Below are 20,323 nucleotides of genomic sequence, written 5' to 3'. Positions count from 1 at the left end.
CCCATGATCCCCAGTGATTCCCTAACACAACGTGTGCTCTGCAGAGAGATTTGTGCAGCAGCAATTGTCACCCCTCCCAGAAGGCTGGCTGAGAGCCAGAGTGACCCGTGTTAGGGGAGAACAATCACAGCTTGGGTAATGATCCCTCTGTGACATCTCTCCCCCTCCCCTGATCTCCATGATATTACACGTCACTCAGCGTTACTTCTCCCTTAGCTTGTCTGAAACCCCAAAGCCAACGAGATCCCTACTAAAAAGAAAACCATATTGGCTGATAAAAGGTAAGTTTATTTTATTGGAAGATTATGTGAATATTGCAATTAATACATCAGGAGAAAAGGGGACAGAAGAAGTTAAACCCTTCAGAGTCACAGCGATAGTCAAATTTTTCCGATTTTATTTATATCGTAACAAGGCTGCATCAGAGACTAAAGCAGGAAGGACAGTTCTAGGGAATGCAGGGGGTGAGAGCAGTGGGGACATGGGAATAAAGACAGGTGTCATATGGATTGGTAAAATCTCCCACCTTAAAGAGGAAGGAGTTTTGCTGGAAATCAGCATTATGGGAATGCTACAGACAGATCCTGGTTCCCTTGGGGAACCCCCTACAGACTGACACGGGAACCGGCCGAGCCCTCCAGGGGTCAGAGGGCTAAGAACACTCTGAGCTCTTCAGGGACTTCTCGAAGTTCTTCCCATCGTGTGTCACCTGGCAGGTGTAGGTCTCATGAGTCTTCCACTTTGATGCATCCAGAGACAGGTAACTGCTGGCCATGAACTTGTTGTCACTCTGTTTGGATGGCTTGGTCGTCTCCACTCCAGTGGAGATCTGCTGGCCGTCAGCTTTCCAAGTGACTTGGACTGAGCCTGGGTAAAAGCTGCCCAGCAGACAGACCAGTGTGGCTTTGCTCTTTGTTTTGATCTCTTCCGAGGATGGAGGGAAGAGGTGCACGGTAGGAGATGCCTTTGGCTGACCTACAAAACAAGGAGATTCAGTGTTAGAAAACCCAAATCCAGAGATTGCCAGTGCAGAATGTTCGACATTCCAGATCTCTGCCGTGTAACAAATCCAACTTTTCAGAAGTGCCCTGGGCAGGGTGATGATCTGAGATGTAAGATGTTTTTCTGGTTAGGCACAGGACTAGGAATCAGGGACCCAATCCTTGGTCTCTCACGTGCTTCCTTAGTGAACCTGGCCTAGTTAGTCACTGTCCCTATGCCTGTAAAAGAGGATATCACTTTACTCATTCTTTTTGTCCCTTGAATCACTGAAGGCTTGATCCCATATTCCTCCTGCACAGGTATTTCCTATTGACTTCAAATAACAACTTGGGGCCTGCAAGAGGTACAGTGTTGGTGCTAAAGGGAAGAAAAATCAATTGGTGTGAAAGGGAGTAGAGAATTGCATTGCAATCTGTATGCACTGGACTTCTCGCAAGAGCCTTTCACAAAGGAATGCTGCAGCTGATTCTGCATTGTGCTGCATTTTAGAAATCTAAAAGCAGCTTTCTAAGGATTTTGTACTGTGTTCTGGTTATTTATTCAGCGTTATTTCTTAGGGTCTAAGCTTCGCTTCGAGTTTAATGTGTGTGGTTAGGGCATCAGAAGCCACTTCAGTGCCCAGAGAGGAATCCAGGGTAACCCACATTTTTCCTTGTGGAACAAACCTATAAAACGTAATAACAAAGCAACCAGAATGATCCAAAGGATGGGATAGGGGGTCTCGACACGTTTCAGAGTGTTTCATATAATGTACCGTAAAATTCTATGGAGTTCAAGTAAGAGACTTTTTTTCTTTTTTTAACTATTCTATGGTATTCTATAGCAGGAAGAAAGTCTCTATATATTAAATTCTGCAAGTTGGGTCAATAAAGCTGTTCAGCAGTTATCATCGTCTGTCACATTCTGCAGGCCTTTCTACTAAGGGAACGTACGTTTGAAAAAGACCTCAACGGGAAATAATCTCCTTAACTCCTCCTGTGATATGCCGGCTGCTGAATAGCCTCGTTACCAAGTCGGCTTGTTGCTGAACCATTTTCAGAAGTTCGTAATGTACAGACTCCTGTATGGGACGAATCCCAGCCAAAGGACTGGAGCCAGTATGTGTCTAAGTGCCTTGCTGGATGCGGGGCCAAGACAAGCAAAAGGGACATTGCAAAATATCACAGTATTGGTTGATGTCAGGGTGGGTACAGAGTAGAGTCCCCTGCGCCCACGTATGATGTTGTGCTATGTTACTGCATGGAGCTATGGAGACAATAAGGGACCTCCTGGCTTAGGAATGGACACACAAGTTTGTGGCATTTTTAACCCCCTAGTAAAAGGCACCCATGAACGCCAGAAGTTTTGTCATTCAATTGGCAGTGTAGCCAAAGCCGATGTAAAGTCTGCTGGCAGCCCTAGAATACCAGTCTAGGAAGGCATCCAGCCTTTCCAGACTGGCCAGCAATCTTGTTAGTGTGCTCCAGGCTTGAGAGAGGCAATTAGTGCAGTCTCTTTCAAGCCCTCTCCCCGCGCAGTCTGGTCCAACCTCACTCCATTTATCTGCAACTCTCCATATTTCAAAGGTGTCCCTCAGCATTGTCAGAAAATCAGGTCTGAGTGGTATTCCCAAACTGAAATCCACGATAGCTACAGTCGTCCAAGGGACAGTGGAACTGATCCTCCGGGTCATGAGTAAGTCACTCATTGCAGTTACACTCGCTCAGTGTAAGTGTAAATCCGTGTAGTTCCATTACTGCCAAGGGGGCTACACTGATTTACACCACATGAGCATTTGCTCTCATATTTTTAAGATTACATCAATCTCTTATCTCGTTCTCAATTAGCAATTCTACAAAAAGGGCTGGTCAAAAATGACTCACTCTATCTCCTGTCAGTTAACAATTGGGGTTTTATTTCAACGGACGTTTTGACGGAAAGTGTCTCATGTCGAAGGAATTTCTGGTTGGAAACTCAAAACCAAAAGGTTTCTGCAGATATCTGGGGACTTTTTCCCCTGTTTTCAGTAATTATTTTGTGAAAATGTTTCATTTTTTATTTTTTTTTGCCAAAAATCTATTTTCTGCTGAGAATTTTGACAAAAATAAAATTTTTAATTTTTGTTGAAATTTTCCAGAAAATGAAACCCATTTAGTGACTAACTCTTACCAAAATGAATAGTCTTCAAACTACTCCAGAAGATCAGATTTCAAATCACAAAGGACAAATTATTTTTAGATCAGATTAGATTTCAAGGGGTTGTACAACTATTTTAAGAAGGTTTAGATGCGTTTTGAGGGGCATCTATTGAAAACAAAGGGACTATGTTGTTTTAGCTGGCTGAGAATCTGGCCCTTGGTTTCTTTCACATATTGGAAAAACCCAGTGCGAATAAGTAAGAAATGTCTAGTCCATGAAAACCAAAAACAAGGTAGAAAATATTTTCTTTTAGATGCTAACACCAGTTATTTAAAAATTGGGACCCAACAGCAAAATCTGGGTAGGTTTCATGGGCAAATTCAGAAACCTGTTCATTGGGAAAAGATAAAAAAAACATCCAGCATGGGACATCTACACCCTGTTCTGAGTCCGGACGGGCTAAATATTGTTCTCAACACCGTAAGAAGGTCTGAGTGTATAGTAAGAGGAGACCCAAGCCTGGATCAAAGGCAGAAAAGGAGGAAAAAATCATGGAAACATTGCAGTCTTGGCATTGAGAAGGAAAGTTGGAGTGTAATTCAGTGACTTACCAAGGACGGTCAGCTGGGTCCCTCCACCGAAGACATACCACAGTGACACACGGCTGTACAAAAACCAGTCATGTTCAATGGCAAGGAAAGGTCTCTACCACTGCACTTGTGGAGAAAATGACCATGGAACAACTTCTGATGGACCTCCATGAGTGGGAATGTTCATCCTTTCTGGAGAAGCTCATAGTACAATTGATTGATTGAATGAAGATCCATTGGGAGGTGAAGCACTGGAGTATTCCTTGGGAGAGCTGACATGGGGCCAAATCCTGGTCCACGCATGCGCACCACATAAGAGAGCAGAAGATTGTCTTGTTGTTAAGCCACTGGAGTGGGAATCAGGAGACGGGGGTTCAAGTCCTGGCTCTGCCAAAGACTTTCTTTGTGCCCTTGGGCAAGCCACATAATCTCTGTGCCTCAATATCCTATCTATAAAATGGGGATAGTACTTCCCTATTTCACAGGGGTGCTGTAAGGATAAATTCTTTTATGACTGTGAGATGCTCATGTTGGATATACCCTGTTTCTAAAACACGTGTCTGTAACCCACACCCCTGGGAGCACTGGCCTCTCTAAAGACACGGTAAACATCCACGGTAAACATCTGATGAAGTGAGCTGTAGCTCACGAAAGCTCATGCTCAAATAAATTGGTTAGTCTCTAAGGTGCCACAAGTACTCCTTTTCTTTTTGCGAATACAGACTAACACGGCTGTTCCTCTGAAACCTATCTAAAGACATAGTGTAAAAACTCTCCTAACACCACACCAACAAGTGTCTGCAAAGACACAGATCTGCCATGCTGGGGCTGCACATGTGTGGATAGGAAACCAACACCATGTGCTGTCCTCGTCTCATCTGGATAGTGCAGCCTTCCCTGCACCTATCAGTAAGAAGCTACCACATCCTGCCTTACCTGATCAGATAGTCCATAGGGCCAGGGGTCACTCTGAAGAAGCTGCATCATCATGTTCTGTCTTGCATTTGGCTGGTGAAGTCTCCACACTGGACGTGTCCAAGGACCAAGTAAATAATGCTCAAGATCCATGTGCCATGAAACCAATCACCACCATCCTCTGCTGCAACCCTGTTAGTACCAATACAAGGCAATGTTGGGATCAATGTCCAGTGTGCAGCAGAGATGAGTGCTTCTGTGAAGGGAGCCCCCCATTTGCCTTGAGAAATTATCAGAGTGTCCCCAACGACAGCCATGTGCTCTGTATTTCCCAGCTGTTCTCAGCAGTAAATCCCAGCGCTGTTTCCCTGGACAGAGCTGCCATGAGACTCCCACCATTGCTGGCTATTCCCTCCCCCTGACCTTAGGGAAGCCACTCTGGTGCCTGCTGCCCAGCAGAGTGTGGGCGTGTGGTGCCCCTCTCGCCAAAGGCAGGGCCAGTAAACATCCAGGCTGTGAGCTGTGTCCATGCTCAGCTGGTTTCTTATGAATTAAACCAGGGCCCTGGACCCTCCCTCTGACTGTAAACACGAACCCCCCCTTAGTGCCTGGTGTGTGTCAGCTCAGCACGGCCAGGGGCGTGAATGGTACCAGCCTAATTTCCTCATTAATGGGCCCTAGTTGAAGCCAAGGCTCACATGCTGTGTTTGACACTTGATCCGGCACCTACTGGAGTTGGTGGGGAAGCTCCTGTGACTTCAGTGGCTCAGGCTCAGACCCTGGGAGAATTCCCTGGGTAGTGGAGGGCAGGCCTGAGCCGCCAGCAAATGTGCCCAAGTCCCATTGTCAGAAGCGACATAAGCACTAGGGGACAGAAAGTTAAAGGTATTTAAGCACCTATAGTTACAGGCAGGCGCCTAGTGGGATTTTCAAAAGCAGCTAGCTGACAAACCCCCATTCATTTCATTGCCTTTTAAATCTGGCCCTTACGCTCCTAAGTCCTATTGACTTTCAGTTGAACTTAGACTCTTAATGCAGTGAGTCACTTTTGAAAATACCCTAAATACTTCATGCAGTTTTTCAGTCCATTCGTCAGTCTATTGCTGTTCACGTGTGCAAGGGAACAGGACCAATTACTAAACATTGAGCAAAGGAAGTGAATCGCTTTCCAGAGCCCTTTTGTCAATGAAGTAGTGTGAAAATCGTCGCACGCTCTGGGTTCTAGTAGTGCACTGATTGGTACATGCGCGCGCTCTCTCTCCCTCTCTCTCTCTGATCCTTTCACTCTCCGACTTGCATTGTAGGGGCCTGAAAACTTCTGAGAGCCATTGTCTGCTCTGTGCTCTGCACTCTCTTGGTACTCTACAAATCATCATCTGAATATCTTAAGCCCCCCAAGTACAGACGTGTGTGTGTGAGGGTGTTGGGATGGTAGGACAAATCGGTGTGGGGATGTTAAAAATACTTATTCATAAAACCATCATTCTTTAAAACTCATCCATAGTGCAGCCTCCCTCAGCTCCCCTTGCCCCTTATTCGTTTCTGGAGGAGGTGGAAGTGCATGACAACCGCTCTCCATGAGGCAAGTTCCCAGCTGTACACAGGGTGCATGCTGCTGTCTGGGAAGGGTGGGACAGACTCCAGGGCGCCCCTCAGAGTATCCAGTCTCACATGCAACATGAAACTGATCCCTGGACCCCCAGCTCCATTTATGGGTTTTAAGGGATCACAAACTGACTGCTTTGGCCCCTCAAGGCCCAAACTGTGCAACACACAAAACGTACTAAGGGCCACAGTGTTGTGCACCCAGAGAATGCAGATCATCAGGAATGCTCTGATTTAGTTCTAAATAATGAGGCTTTTCAAATGGAATAGCTTGACTCTGAAGGCTCCGAAAGCACTTCACACACTTACACAGCTGGCCACACTGGGCATGAGGGTGCCCCCCTTCCTCTCCGGCTGAAACACAGCAGGTGTCACCCAGGGGCCAACAGGACGAGTTTCTTTCAGGCAGATTTCCATGTACAGCTGCCCCTGAAGGGAGGGCCGGTTGGGTGGGTAGAGAGCTGTCGGCCAGGTTGGTGTTGGCAGGATATTGAAGGCCACTCTTCCAAAGAGGGGTTTGTGTCTCTACTGACCAGAAGTAGCCAGGAGCTCTGTTTGCAGCCTATCCGAGAGAACAGTCTGCAGGACTGTCGTGCCCCTCACTCTATGGGCCAGATTTAGACGCTTGTTCCCCTGAGTGTTGACTTGTTCAGCCAATAGCCCCAATGACTCCAATGAGGCTTCTTGAAGAATGACTAATGCTCAGGGAGAAGACAGGAGCTGGAGTCTGCCCCTTGCGAGGGCAGAGGGTGACTCAATACTAACTCACAGAGCGGACTGCTCTTTGCAAGGCTAGTGACCCAGCTGAGCATTGAGCCAGCCTAGCCCTGCTGGTCTGTTGGGAGGTGCCAGGATCCCAGCACAAGCAGGGCTGGCTGCAGAGCCACGGGGGTTGCATTAAGCTCTCATGCAGCTCACGATCCCCCCAGTGATTCCCTAACACAGCGTGTGCTCTGGAGAGAGATTTGTGCAGCAGCAATTGTCACCCCTCCCAGAAGGCTGGCTGAGAGCCAGAGTGACCAGTGTTAGGGGAGAACTGTCACAGCTTGGGTAATGATTCCTCTGTGACATCTCTCCCCCTCCTCTGATCTCCATGATATTACATGTCACTAAGCATTACTTCTCCCTTAGCTTGTTTGAAACCCCAAAGCCAACGAGATCCCTACTAAAAAGAAAACCATATTGGCTGATAAAAGGTAAGTTTATTTTATTGGAAGATTATGTGAATATTGCAATTAATACATCAGAAGAAAAGGGGACAGAAGAAGTTAAACCCTTCAGAGTCACAGCAATAGTCAAATTTTTCTGATTTTATTAATATCCTAACAAGGCTGCATCAGAGACTAAAGCAGGAAGGACAGTTCTAGGGAATGCAGGGGGTGAGAGCAGTGGGGACGTGGGAATAAAGACAGGTGTCATATGGATTGGTAAAATCTCCCATCTTAAACAGGAAGGAGTTTTGCTGGAAATCAGCATTATGGGAATGCTACAGACAGATCCTGGTTCCCTTGGGGAACCCCCTACAGACTGACACGGGAACCGGCCGAGCCCTCCAGGGGTCAGAGGGCTAAGAACACTCTGAGCTCTTCAGGGACTTCTCAAAGTTCTTCCCATCGTGTGTCACCTGGCAGGTGTAGGTCTCATGAGTCTTCCACTTTGATGCATCCAGAGACAGGTAACTGCTGGCCATGAACTTGTCGTCACTCTGTTTGGATGGCTTGGTCGTCTCCACTCCAGTGGAGATCTGCTGGCCGTCAGCTTTCCAAGTGACTTGGACTGAGCCTGGGTAAAAGCTGCCCAGCAGACAGACCAGTGTGGCTTTGCTCTTTGTTTTGATCTCTTCCGAGGATGGAGGGAAGAGGTGCACGGTAGGAGATGCCTTTGGCTGACCTACAAGACAAAGAGATTCAGTGTTAGAAAACCCAAATCCAGAGACTGCCAGTGCAGAATGTTCAACGTTCCAGATCTCTGCCGTGTAAGAAATCCAACTTTTCAGAAGTGCCGTGGGCAGAGTAATTATCTGAGATGTAAGATGCTCTTCTAGTTAAGGCACAGGACTAGGAATCAGGGACCCAATCCTTGGTCTCTCACATGCTTCCTTAGTGAACCTGGCCTAGTTAGTAACTGTCCCTATGCCTGTAAAAGGGGATATCACTTTACTCATTCTTTTTGTCCCTTGAATCACTGAAGGCTTGATCCCATATTCCTCCTACACAGGTATCTCCTACTGACTTCAGATAACAACTTGGGGCCTGAAGGGGTACAGTGTTGGTGCTAAAGGGAAGAAAAATCAATTGGTGTTAAAGGGAGTAGAGAATTGCATTGCAATCTGTATGCACTGGACTTCTCGCAAGAGCCTTTCACAAAGGAATGCTGCAGCTGATTCTGCATTGTGCTGCATTTTAGAAATCTAAAAGCAGCTTTCTAAAGCTTTTGGATGACGTTGTACTTACTAGTTTAAGGATATTTGTTAAGGTCTAAGCTTTACTTGGAGTTTAATGTGTGTGGTTAGGGCATTGGAAGCCACTTCAGTGCTCAGAGAGCAATCCGGGGTAACCTACATTTTCCCTTATGAAATAATCCTATAAAATGTAATTACAAAGCAAGCAACATGATCCAAAGAATGGGGCAGAGAGCTAGACAAGTTTAAGAGTGTTTCATATAAAGTACCATAAAATTCTATGGAGTTCTAAAAGAAAGATTTTTTTTTTAACCATCCTATGGTAGGAATAAAGTCTATACCTTAAATTCTGCAAGATGGGTCAATAAACCTATTAAGCAGTTATCATTGTCTGTCACACTCTGCAGGCCTTTCTACTAAGGGACCGCACTTTTGAATAAGACCTCAATGGGAAATAACCTCCTAACTCCTCCTGTGATATGGCGGCTGCTGAACAGCAGCCTTGTTACCAAGCTGGCTTGTTGCTGAAATGTTTTCAGAAGCTTGTAATGTACAGACTCCTGTACGGGACCAATTGCAGCCAAAGGACTCGAGCCAGTATGTGTCTAAGTGCCTTGCTGGATCAGGGTTCAAGACGAGCAAAAGGGACAATGCAAAATATCACAGTATTGGTTGATGTCAGGGTGGGTACAGAGTAGAGTCCCCTGCCCCCTTGCACGATGTTGTGCTATGTTACTGCAGGGAGCTATGGAGACAATAAGGGACCTCCTGGCTTAGGAAGGGACACACAAGTTTGCGGAATTTTCAACCCCCTAGTAAAAGGCACCTGCCTTCTAACTGGGGCAAACTGAGCAACTCTTCCTCATTCCAGGTAGCACCCTACTCCACAAGGGGTCGGTCCCACTGACGTCAGTGGGCCTGTTTGAAGAGCAAGGTGCTACTCAGCAAGAGTAGGCTCAGTGCAGCCTGCGGGCTGTAGTTATTTCACGCTTTACACAGGTCAAAGAGACAAACAATGTTGTCTGAATTAGCACAGGCAGCCCTGATTTACAGAGCCCTGGCTAGCTGAGATCTATCTGCTCCTCAAGGTTTTGCTGTACCTGAAGCCTGCTGGCCCAGCCAGCATCCTGATTGTTGAGCTCTGAGCTTGGCAGCCCGAGAATGCAGCTTCTAGGAAGCCGTCCAGACTGGCCAGCAACCTCGTTAATGTGCTAAAGGCTTGAGAGAGGTAGTTAGTGCAGCCTCTTTCAAGCCCTCTCCCCCCTCCGGCTGCTCCAAGCCCACCCCATTTATCTGTAGCCCTCCATATTTCAAAGGTGTTGGGTGTCCCTCAGCACCTGCAGAAAAACAGGTCTGAGGGTATTTCCAGACTGAAGCTACAGCCATCCAAGGAACAATGGAACCGACCCTCCAGGTCAGGATTAAGTCAGTCAGTGCAATTACACTCACTCAGTGTAAGTGTAAATCAGTGTAGTTCCATTGTTGTCAAGGGGACTGTGTTCATTTAAACTCCATCAGGATTCGTTCTTATATCTGTAAAATTACATTGATCTCATATCTCGCTCGAAATTAGCAATTCTACAACTAGGGCTGTCAAAAATGACCCATCAAATCTCTTGTCAGTGAAAAACTGGGTTTTCATCTCAATGGAAATTTTTACAGAATGTGTTTGAGGTCAAAATATTTCTTGTTGGAAACGCAAAAACTCAGAACCAAAAGGTTTCTGTAAATATCTGGGGGTTTTCTTTTTCACCCAATAATTACTGAAAAGAGAGTGTTTGTTTTTTAAATTTTTTTCCTGCAAAAATCAATTTTCTGCTGAGAATTTAGACAAAAATAACAGTTTTCATTTTTGTTGAAATTTTCCAGAAATTGAAACCCCATTTTGTGACTAACTCTTGCCAAAATGAAAAGTCTTCAAACTACTCCAGAAGGTCAGATTTCAAATGACATGAAAATAATGTGTCCTTTCTCACATTACATTTCAAGGGATTGTACATCTATTTTAAGGAGGCTTCGGTGCATTTTGGTGGAGATCTATTGAAAGTAAAGGCACTATGTCGTTTTACCCTGGCTGAGAATTTGGCCCTTGGTTTCTTTCTCATTTTGGGAACACCCAGTGTGAATAAGGAATGTCTAGTCCATTAAAACAAAAAACATTTTCTTTTAAAATGTTTTCTTTTAAGATGCTAACACCAGTTATTTAAAAATTGGGACCCAGCAGCAAAATCTGGGTAGGTTTCATGGGCAAATTCAGAAATCTGTTCATTGGGAAAAGATAAGAAAAATCCAGCATGGGACATCTAAACCTTGTTCTGACTATCCACAGATTGAACATTGTTCTCAATCCTGTGGAAAAGTCTGTGCATAAAGAGAGAGGAGACCCAATGCTGGCTCTAAGAGAGAAAAGGAGGAAAAAAATCATGGAAATATGACAGTATTGGCATTGAGAAGGAAAGGCGGTGAGTAATTCAGTGACTTACCAAGGACGGTCAGCTGGGTTCCTCCACCGAAGACAATCCACAGTGACACAAGGCTGTACAAAAACCAGTCATGTTCAATGGCAGGGAGAGGTTGCCACCGCTGCACGTGTGGAGAAAATAGACACAGGACGACAACTGGGATTTCCTTGAGGGCGAAGGTTCATCGTTTCTGGAGAAGCTCATAGTACAACTGATTGAATGAAGATCCATTGGGAGGTGAAGCAATGGAGTATTCCTTGGGAGAGCTGACATGGGGCCAAATTCTGGTCCCAGCATGCAGCCCACATAAGAGAGCAGAGGAGGGTCTTGTACTTAAGGCACTGGAGTGGGAGTCAGAAGATGGGTTCAAGTCCTGGTTCTGCCACAGACTGACTTTGTGCCCTAGGGCAAGTCACGTCATCTCTTGCCTTAGTTCCCCATCTGTAAAATGGGGATAGTACTTCCCTATTTCACAGGGGTGGTATAAGGATAAATTCCTTTAGGGCTGTGAGCTCCTCAGGTATGACAGTGATACAGGTCATAAACCTGCCTAGATAGAAGCAAATGAACTGTGTGCAAGGCAGCTGCTGCTGCACTGGGTTCCACTGTCCCTGTGCTCCACCAACACACCCACAGTCTGTGGATCTACAGATATGTCCAGCATGCCTGTGTGTGCTGCTGTGGATGGAGCTCCATCTAGCACCACTGTGGGTGGTGGAGGGGACGCAGAGAGTGTTTGAATTGGGGCTGCTAAGCTGTTGGTCCTTCCATTGCCAGCTGCCCCTCATAGGTCCCCAGGAGGGAGAGGCTGGCAGATTTATTTGGGATCCTGAGAGTGATCATGCTGAGCCACATTCAACCCTGCTACAATTATAGTGACTTGTGGGAATTCTACTAGAGAAGAATTAGGCCCATTTGCTGTCAGTATTTAATGTATCCAATAGTGTATTTTATGTCGGCGTTACCCATGTTTCTAAAGCACGTGTCTGTAGCTCACACCCTGGGAGCACTGGCCTCTCTACAGACCTAGTCAGTGTCAAAACTATCCTAGCGTCACACCAACAAGCGTCAGCAAAGAAACAGATCTGCCATGCCGGGGCTGCATGAGTGTGGATAGGAGACCAACATCACATGTTGTCCTCGTCTCTCATGTGGACAGTGCAGCCTTCCCTGCACCCGTCAGTGAGACGCTACCCCATCCCATGACACATGATCCTGCCTTACCTGATCAGGATCTCCAGATAGTCCGTGGGCCAGGGGTTGCTCTGAAGAAACTGCACCCTCCTGTTCCGTCTCTCATTTGGCTGGTGAAGTCTCCACACCGGACATGTCCGAGGAACAAGTAAATAGTGCACAAGCTCCGTGGGCCATGAAAGCAATCACCACCATCCTCTGCTGGGACCCCAGCCATCGATCGGATGCAGGTGTTCCTGGCGGTCTAGCTGGTAGCCAAGGTTCTGCATCTTGCATATGCTGGAAAATTCTCCATGCCCTGTTAGCACCAATACAAGGCAATGTTGGGATCAGTGTCCAGTGTGCAGCAGAGATGAGCACTTTCCTGAAGGGAGTCCCCCAGTTGCCTTTAGAAATTAACACAGTGTCCCCAACGACAGCCATGTGCTCTGTATTTCCCAGCTGTTCTCAGCAGTAAATCCCAGCGCTGTTTCCCTGGACGGAGCTGCCATGAGACTCGCACCATTGCTGGGCTAATCCCTCCCCCTCACCTTAGGGGAGCCGCACTGGTGCCTGCTGCCCAGCAGAGTGTGGGCGTGTGGTGCCCCTCTCGCCAAAGGCAGGGCCAGTAAACGTCCAGGCTGTGAGCTGTGTCCATGCTCAGCTGGTTTCTTATGAATTAAACCAGGGCCCTGGACCCTCCCTCTGACTGTAAATACGAACTCCCCCTTAGTGCCTGGTGTGTGTCAGCTCAGCACGGCCAGGGGAGTGAATGGTACCAGCCTAATTTCCTCATTAATGGGCCCTAGTTGAAGCCAAGGCTCACGTGCTGTGTTTGACACTTGATCCGGCACCTACTGGAGTTGGTGGGGAAGCTCCTGTGACTTCAGTGGTTGAGGCTCAGACCCTGGGAGAATTCCCTGGGTAGTGGAGGGCAGGCCTGAGCCGCTGGCAAATGTGCCCAAGTCCCATTGTCAGAAGCGACGTAAGCACTTGGGGACAGAGAGTTAAAGGTATTTAAGCACCTATAGTTACAGGCAGGCGCGTAGTGGGATTTTCAAAAGCAGCTAGCTGCCAAACCCTCATTCATTTCATTGCCTTTTAAATCTGGCCCTTAGGAAGCTAATTTGAATTGACTTTCAGTTGAACTTTAGACTTTTAATGGAGTTAGTCACTTTTGAAAATACCCTAAATACTTCATGTAGTTTTTCAGTCCATTCATCAGTCTATTGCAGTTCCCATGTGCAAGGGAACAGGCCCAGTTAATAAACTTTGAGCAAAGGAAGTTAATCTCTTTCCAGAGCTTTTTTGCCAATGGTGTGTGCTGATTTTTAACACTACTTCAATGGGGTCTAGCAACGAACTATTTATGGTACATGCGCGCTCTCTCTCTCTCAGACACGCTCTGTCCCATCCCTTCACTCTCATCCTTGCTTTGTCCCCTCTGTGCTCTGCACACTCTTGGTGCCCCACAAATCACTATATGGGATTCTTATCCTGCCATGTACAGTCCTGTGAGTGTGTTGGGATGGGGGCGGGGGGCGGCTCAGTCGGTCTGGGGATGTTAAAAATACTTTGTGAAGGTTAAAAAACCCTCATTGTTTAAAACTTCTCCGTAGTTCAGCCTCCCTCTGCTCCCCTTTCCCCTTATTCCCTTCTGTAGGAGATGGCAGTGCATGACTGGCCATCCATCTATCCATCAGTGTCACTCATATGGTGAGTGGGGGCAGCTTGATGGGATCTGACAAATACGTGGCATAAATGTATCCCTTTCCCTCCCTGGCCCCAGGACTGTAGGAGAATCAGGGTCCCTTGTGGCTGGCTGGCCCAACACGGCTCCGGGGTCCATCATAAACCCGCTCTGTAATGTGAGTTCCCAGCTGTACACATGGTGCATGCTGCTGTCTGGGAAGGGTGAGACAGACTCCAGAGCACCCCTCAGACAGAGTATCCTGTCTCACATGAAACCGATTCCCTAGCACAACTAATGGTTTTTTTAAGGGATGCAAACGGTCTGCTCTGGCCCATCAGGGCTCAAACTGTGCAGCGCCCCAGAAGTAACATGGGCCTGAGTGATACCAGAGAATCCAGAGCGTCAGCAATGTTCTGCTTTCACTTGAAAAGCATCTTGAATCTGAAGGCTCCCAAAGCACTTTACACATTTATGCAGCTGGTCATACTGGACATAAGTATGTCTGGCTGAAATGCAGCAGGTGTCACCCAGGGGCCAGCAGCACTTGCTTAATTCAGGCAGATTTCCATGTACAGCTGCCCCTGCTGGGAGGGCAGGTTGGGTACGTAGGGAGCTGTCATACAGGTTGGTGCTGGCAGAATATTAAAGGCCACTCTTCCAAAGGGGGGGGCTGTGTCTCTACAGATCAGAAGTAGCCAGAAGCTCTGTTTACAGCCTATCCCAGGGAACAGCCTGCAGCAGTGTGGTCCCCCTCACTCTATGGGCCAGATTTGGACACTTATTCCCCTAAGTGCTGACCTGTTCTGTCAATAGCCCATTGACTCCAATGAGGCTTGTTGAATCTGCCCCCTGCGAGGGCAGAGGGTGACTCAATACTAACTCACAGAGCAGACTGGTCTCTGCAGGGCTAGTGACCCAGCTGAGCATTGAGCCAGCCTAGCCCTGCTGGTCTGTTGGGAGCTGCCAGGATCCCAGCACAAGCAGGGCTGGCTGCAGAGCCATGGGGGTTTGCATTACACTCTCATGCAGCCCACGATCTCCCAGTGATTCCCTAACACAATGTGTGCTCTGGAGAGAGATTTGTGCAGCAGCAATTGTCACCCCTCCCAGAAGGCTGGCTGAGAGCCAGAGTGACCCGTGTTAGGGGAGAACAGTCACAGCTTGGGTAATGATCCCTCTGTGACATCTCTCCCCCTCCCCTGATCTCCATGATATTACACGTCACTCAGTGTTACTTTTCCCTTAGCTTGTCTGAAACCCCAAAGCCAACGAGATCCCTACTAAAAAGAAAACCATATTGGCTGATAAAAGGTAAGTTTATTTTATTGGAAGATTATGTGAATATTGCAATTAATACATCAGAAGAAAAGGGGACAGAAGAAGTTAAACCCTTCAGAGTCACAGCAATAGTCAAATTTTTCTGATTTTATTAATATCCTAACAAGGCTGCATCAGAGACTAAAGCAGGAAGGACAGTTCTAGGGAATGCAGGGGGTGAGAGCAGTGGGGACGTGGGAATAAAGACAGGTGTCATATGGATTGGTAAAATCTCCCATCTTAAACAGGAAGGAGTTTTGCTGGAAATCAGCATTATGGGAATGCTACAGACAGATCCTGGTTCCCTTGGGGAACCCCCTACAGACTGACACGGGAACCGGCCGAGCCCTCCAGGGGTCAGAGGGCTAAGAACACTCTGAGCTCTTCAGGGACTTCTCAAAGTTCTTCCCATCGTGTGTCACCTGGCAGGTGTAGGTCTCATGAGTCTTCCACTTTGATGCATCCAGAGACAGGTAACTGCTGGCCATGAACTTGTCGTCACTCTGTTTGGATGGCTTGGTCGTCTCCACTCCAGTGGAGATCTGCTGGCCGTCAGCTTTCCAAGTGACTTGGACTGAGCCTGGGTAAAAGCTGCCCAGCAGACAGACCAGTGTGGCTTTGCTCTTTGTTTTGATCTCTTCCGAGGATGGAGGGAAGAGGTGCACGGTAGGAGATGCCTTTGGCTGACCTACAAGACAAAGAGATTCAGTGTTAGAAAACCCAAATCCAGAGACTGCAGTGCAGAATGTTCAACGTTCCAGATCTCTGCCGTGTAACAAATCCAAACTCTCACAAGTGCCATGGGCACGGTAATTATCTGAGATGTAAGATGTTCTTCTGGTTAAGGCACAGGACTGGGAATCAGGAGATTTGGGGTCTAATCATTGCTCTGCCATAGGGTTCCTTAGTGAACCTGGCCTAGTTATTTACTGTCCCTATGGCTGTAAAAGGGGATAATATTACTTTACTCATCCTTTTTGTCACTTTGATCCGTGAAGGCTTTATCTTGTATTCCTGCTGCACCCATAACTCCCACTGACTTCAAATAATAACTTGGGGCCTGCAAGGTGTACAGCGTTGGCACTAAAGATACAAATTATTGTTATGAAAGTGAGCAAAGAAGTATGTTGCGATCTATATGCATTGGATGTCTAGCATGAGTGGTTCACAAAGAAAAGCTGCAATTCGTTCTACATTGTGCTGCATTTTAGAAATCTAAAATCCGCTTTCTAAGGGTTTTGGACTATGTTCTGGATATTTGTTTGGGGTTATTTCTTAGAGTTTAATGTGTGTGGTTAGGGCACCAGAAGCCGCTTCAGTGCCCAGAAGGGAATCTGGGGTAACCCACATTTTCCCGTATGGAATAATCCTATAAAATGTAATAACAAAGCAACCAACAAGAGCCAAAGAATGGGACAGGGGATCTAGACACATTGATAGCATTCCATAGAAACTACTGTAATATAGTACAGCACTTTCATAGAGAGAGCTCTTTTGAACCACTCTATGTCATTCTATGGCACAGATAAAGTTTCAGGATATAAAATTCTGCAACATAAATCAAAGATCTCATTGAGCAGTTACCATTGTTCATCACATTCTGTAGGTCTCTAAGCTAAGGGTCAGATCTGTCTGCATGAGTCTTGGCTGGGAAATAGCCTTTTATCGCACCGTGTTATATACTGGATACTCTTGTTGCTAAGTTTCAGAGTAACAGCCGTGTTAGTCTGTATTCGCAAAAAGAAAAGGAGTACTAGTGGCACCTTAGAGACTAACCAATTTATTTGAGCATAAGCTTCCGTGAGCTACAGCTCACTTCATCAGTTGCATCCGATGAAGTGAGCTGTAGCTCACGAAAGCTTATGCTCAAATAAATTGGTTAGTCTCTAAGGTGCCACTAGTACTCCTTTTCTTCTTGTTGCTAAAATGTTTTCAGAAACATTTATGGGACCAAAGGACTCGAGTCAGTATGTGTCTCAGTGCTTTGCTGGATCAGGGTCCAAGACAAGAGGAAAAGGGACATTGCAAGATACGGACACAATAAAGGACATACTGATTTAGGAATGGGTGCACCAGGGGTTTAAAAATTCCTCAGACTTGTAACATCCAGACACCTGGGACCAAACTGAGCAACTCTTCCTCATTCCAGGTAGCACTTTACTCCACAAGGGGTCGGTCCCACTGACGTCAGTGGGCCTGTTTGAAGAGCAAGGTGCTACTCAGCATGAGTAGGCTCAGTGCAGCCTGCGGGCTGTAGTTATTTCACGCTTTACACAGGTCAAAGTGACAAACAATGTTGTCTGAGTTAGCACAGGCAGCCCTGATTTACTGAGCCCTGGCTAGCCGAGAACTATCTGCTCCTCAAGGTTTTACTCTAACAGAAGTTGCTGGCACAGCCAGCATCCTCTCCATTGAGTTCTGAGCTTGGCAGCCCTAGAATGAAGCTTCAAAGAAGCTGGCCAGCAACCTTGTTAATGTGCTCCAGACTTCGGAGAGGCAATTAGTGCAGCCTCTTTCAAGTCCTTCCTGCACCCCGCATAGGCTGCTCCAAACCACCCCACCCCCATTTATCTTCAGCCCTCCATATTTCAAAGGTGTTGGGTGTCCTTCAGCACAGTCAGAAAATCAGGTCTGAGTGGTATTTCCAAACTGAAATCCATGATAGCCACAGTCATCCAAGGAACAATGGAACCGATCCCCTGGGTCAGAAGTCAGTCAGTGCAATTGCACTCACTCCGTGTAAGTGTAAATCAGTGTCATTCCATTGGTGCCAAGGGGGCTACACTGATTTACACCACATGAGGATCTGTTCTTATACTGTAAAAATATCAATCGCTGAACTTGCTCTGAAAGGAGACTGCAAATAGGGGTGTTAAAAATTACCCACCAAATCTCTTGTCAGTTAAAACATTGGGGTTTTATCTAAATGGAAGTTTTTGCAGAATGTTTCTCCAGATCTCGAAAAAACATCTTTTTTTACTGTTGGAAAAGCAAAAACTCAAAACCAAATATTTTCACCTGAACTCTGATTTCTCCCACCTCCCCGGCTTTTCAGTAATTGTTCGGTGACAACATTTTGGTGTTTGGGTTTGGGGGTTTTGCCCAAAAGTCAAAATTTTCTGCTGAAAATTTAGATGAAAATATTTTTTTTAAATTTTTGTTGAAAATTTCCTATAAGGAAACTTTAATAATATTTTGTGACCAACTCTCACTAATTTGAATTTTCTTCAAGCTAACCAGACAAATCGGGTTTTAGATTGCAACAAACACATTATTTTCTCTATCACATTACGTTTCAAGGTATTGTACACCCATCTTAAAGAGATTTGGATGATTTTTGGTGTAGGTTTATTGAAGACCATGGGACTATTTTGTTTGATCTTGGTTGAGAATCTGGCCCCTGGTTTCTTTCACATATGAGTCAAAACCGAGTGCTAATAAGAAATGTCTAATCCAGTAAAACCAAAGCAAATAAAAAACAATTGGGGGTTGGGAAATATTTCCCTGAAGAGGCTAATACCAGTTATTTCAAAATTGGGACCTGACAGCAGAATCTGGACATGTTTCATGGGCAAATTCAAAACCCTGTTCACAGGTACAATATAAGAAAATCCAGCATGCGACATGTACACCCTATTCTGACTATCCACGAGTTAAACATTGTTCTCAACCCTGTGGGAAGGTGTGTGCATAAAGAGAGAGGAGACCCGAGCCTGACACTAAGGTAGAAAAGGAGGAAAAAATCATGGAAACATGACAGTATTGGCATTGAGAAGGAAAGGCGGTGAGTAATTCAGTGACTTACCAAGGACGGTCAGCTGGGTTCCTCCACCGAAGACATCCCACAGTGACACACGGCTGTACAAAAACCAGTCATGAACAATGGCAGGGAGGGGTCGCCACCACTGCACGTGTGGGGAAAATAGTCATTGGAAAACTTCTGCTGGCTCTCCATGAGAGTGAAGGTTCATCATTTCTGGAGAAGCTCAAAGTACAATTGATTGAATGAAGATCCATTGGGAGGAGAAGTAATGGAGTATTCCTTGGGAGAGCTGACGTGGGGCCAAATCCTGGTCCCAGCACACAGCCCATGTAAGAGAGCAGAGGATGGTCTTGTCCTTAAGGCACTGGAGCAGGAGTCAGGAGACCGGGATGCAAGTCCTGGCTCTGCCACAGACTGATGTTGTGCCCTTGGGCAAGTCAGATCATCTGTGTGCCTCAATTCCCCATCTGTAAAATGGGGATAGTACTTCCCTATTTCACCAGGGATGCTGTAAGGATAAATTCCTTTAGGGCTGTGAGATGCTCAGGCACAACAGTGCTACAGGTCATAAACCAACCTAGATAGAAGTAAAGGGGCTGTGTGCTAAGCAGCTGCCACTCCACTGGGTTCCACTGCCCCTGTGCTCCCCAAACACACCCACGGTCTGTGGATCTTCAGCTGGCCCTCGTAGGTCCATAGGAGGGACAGGCTGGCAGATTTATTTGGGATGCTGATAGTGAACATGCTGAGCCAGGTTCAACCCTGGTGCAATTATAGTGGTTTGTATGGAATTTTACTACCGAAGAATTAGGCCCATTTATTGTCAGTATTTAATGTATCCAATAGGGAATCTCATGTGGGCGATACCCATGTTTCCAAAGCACTTGTTTGTAGCCCACACCCCTGGGAGCACTGGCCTCTCTACAGACCTAGTCAGTGTCAAAACTATCCTAGCTTCACACCAAGAAGTGTCAGCAAAGAAACAGATCTGCCATGTTGGGACTGCTTGTGTGTGGATAGGAAACCAACACCACGTGTAGTCCTCGTCTCTCATCTGGACAATGCAGCCTTCCCTGCACCCGTCAGTGAGACGCTACCCCATCCCATGACACATGATCCTGCCTTACCTGATCAGGATCTGCAGATAGTCCGTGGGCGAGGGGTCGCTCTGAGTCACTGGGCACAGAAGATCTGCAAGACACTGTGTCAAAACGTCGTGTGTTCACTTTTGGCTGAACCATGCCAGGGGCTGGTGAAGTCTCCACACTGGACATGTTGGAGGAA

General features: G+C 46.5%; 1 gene segment (V, D, J or C); it reads right to left on the bottom strand.

Moving 5' to 3' along the window:
• Positions 1–274: 274 nt before the first annotated feature.
• LOC140898878 (immunoglobulin lambda constant 1-like) lies at positions 275–4,663 on the bottom strand. The segment is given in 3 exon segments: positions 275–975; positions 3,732–3,784; positions 4,647–4,663. Coding segments are annotated over 3 exon segments (393 nt in total).
• Positions 4,664–20,323: the final 15,660 nt, after the last annotated feature.

The sequence above is a fragment of the Lepidochelys kempii genome, chromosome 15 (assembly GCF_965140285.1).
Source record: "Lepidochelys kempii isolate rLepKem1 chromosome 15, rLepKem1.hap1, whole genome shotgun sequence".
NCBI lineage: Eukaryota > Metazoa > Chordata > Testudines > Cheloniidae > Lepidochelys > Lepidochelys kempii.
Note: the sequence above shows the minus strand (reverse complement) of the source record. Positions and strands in the feature narration are given on the sequence as shown.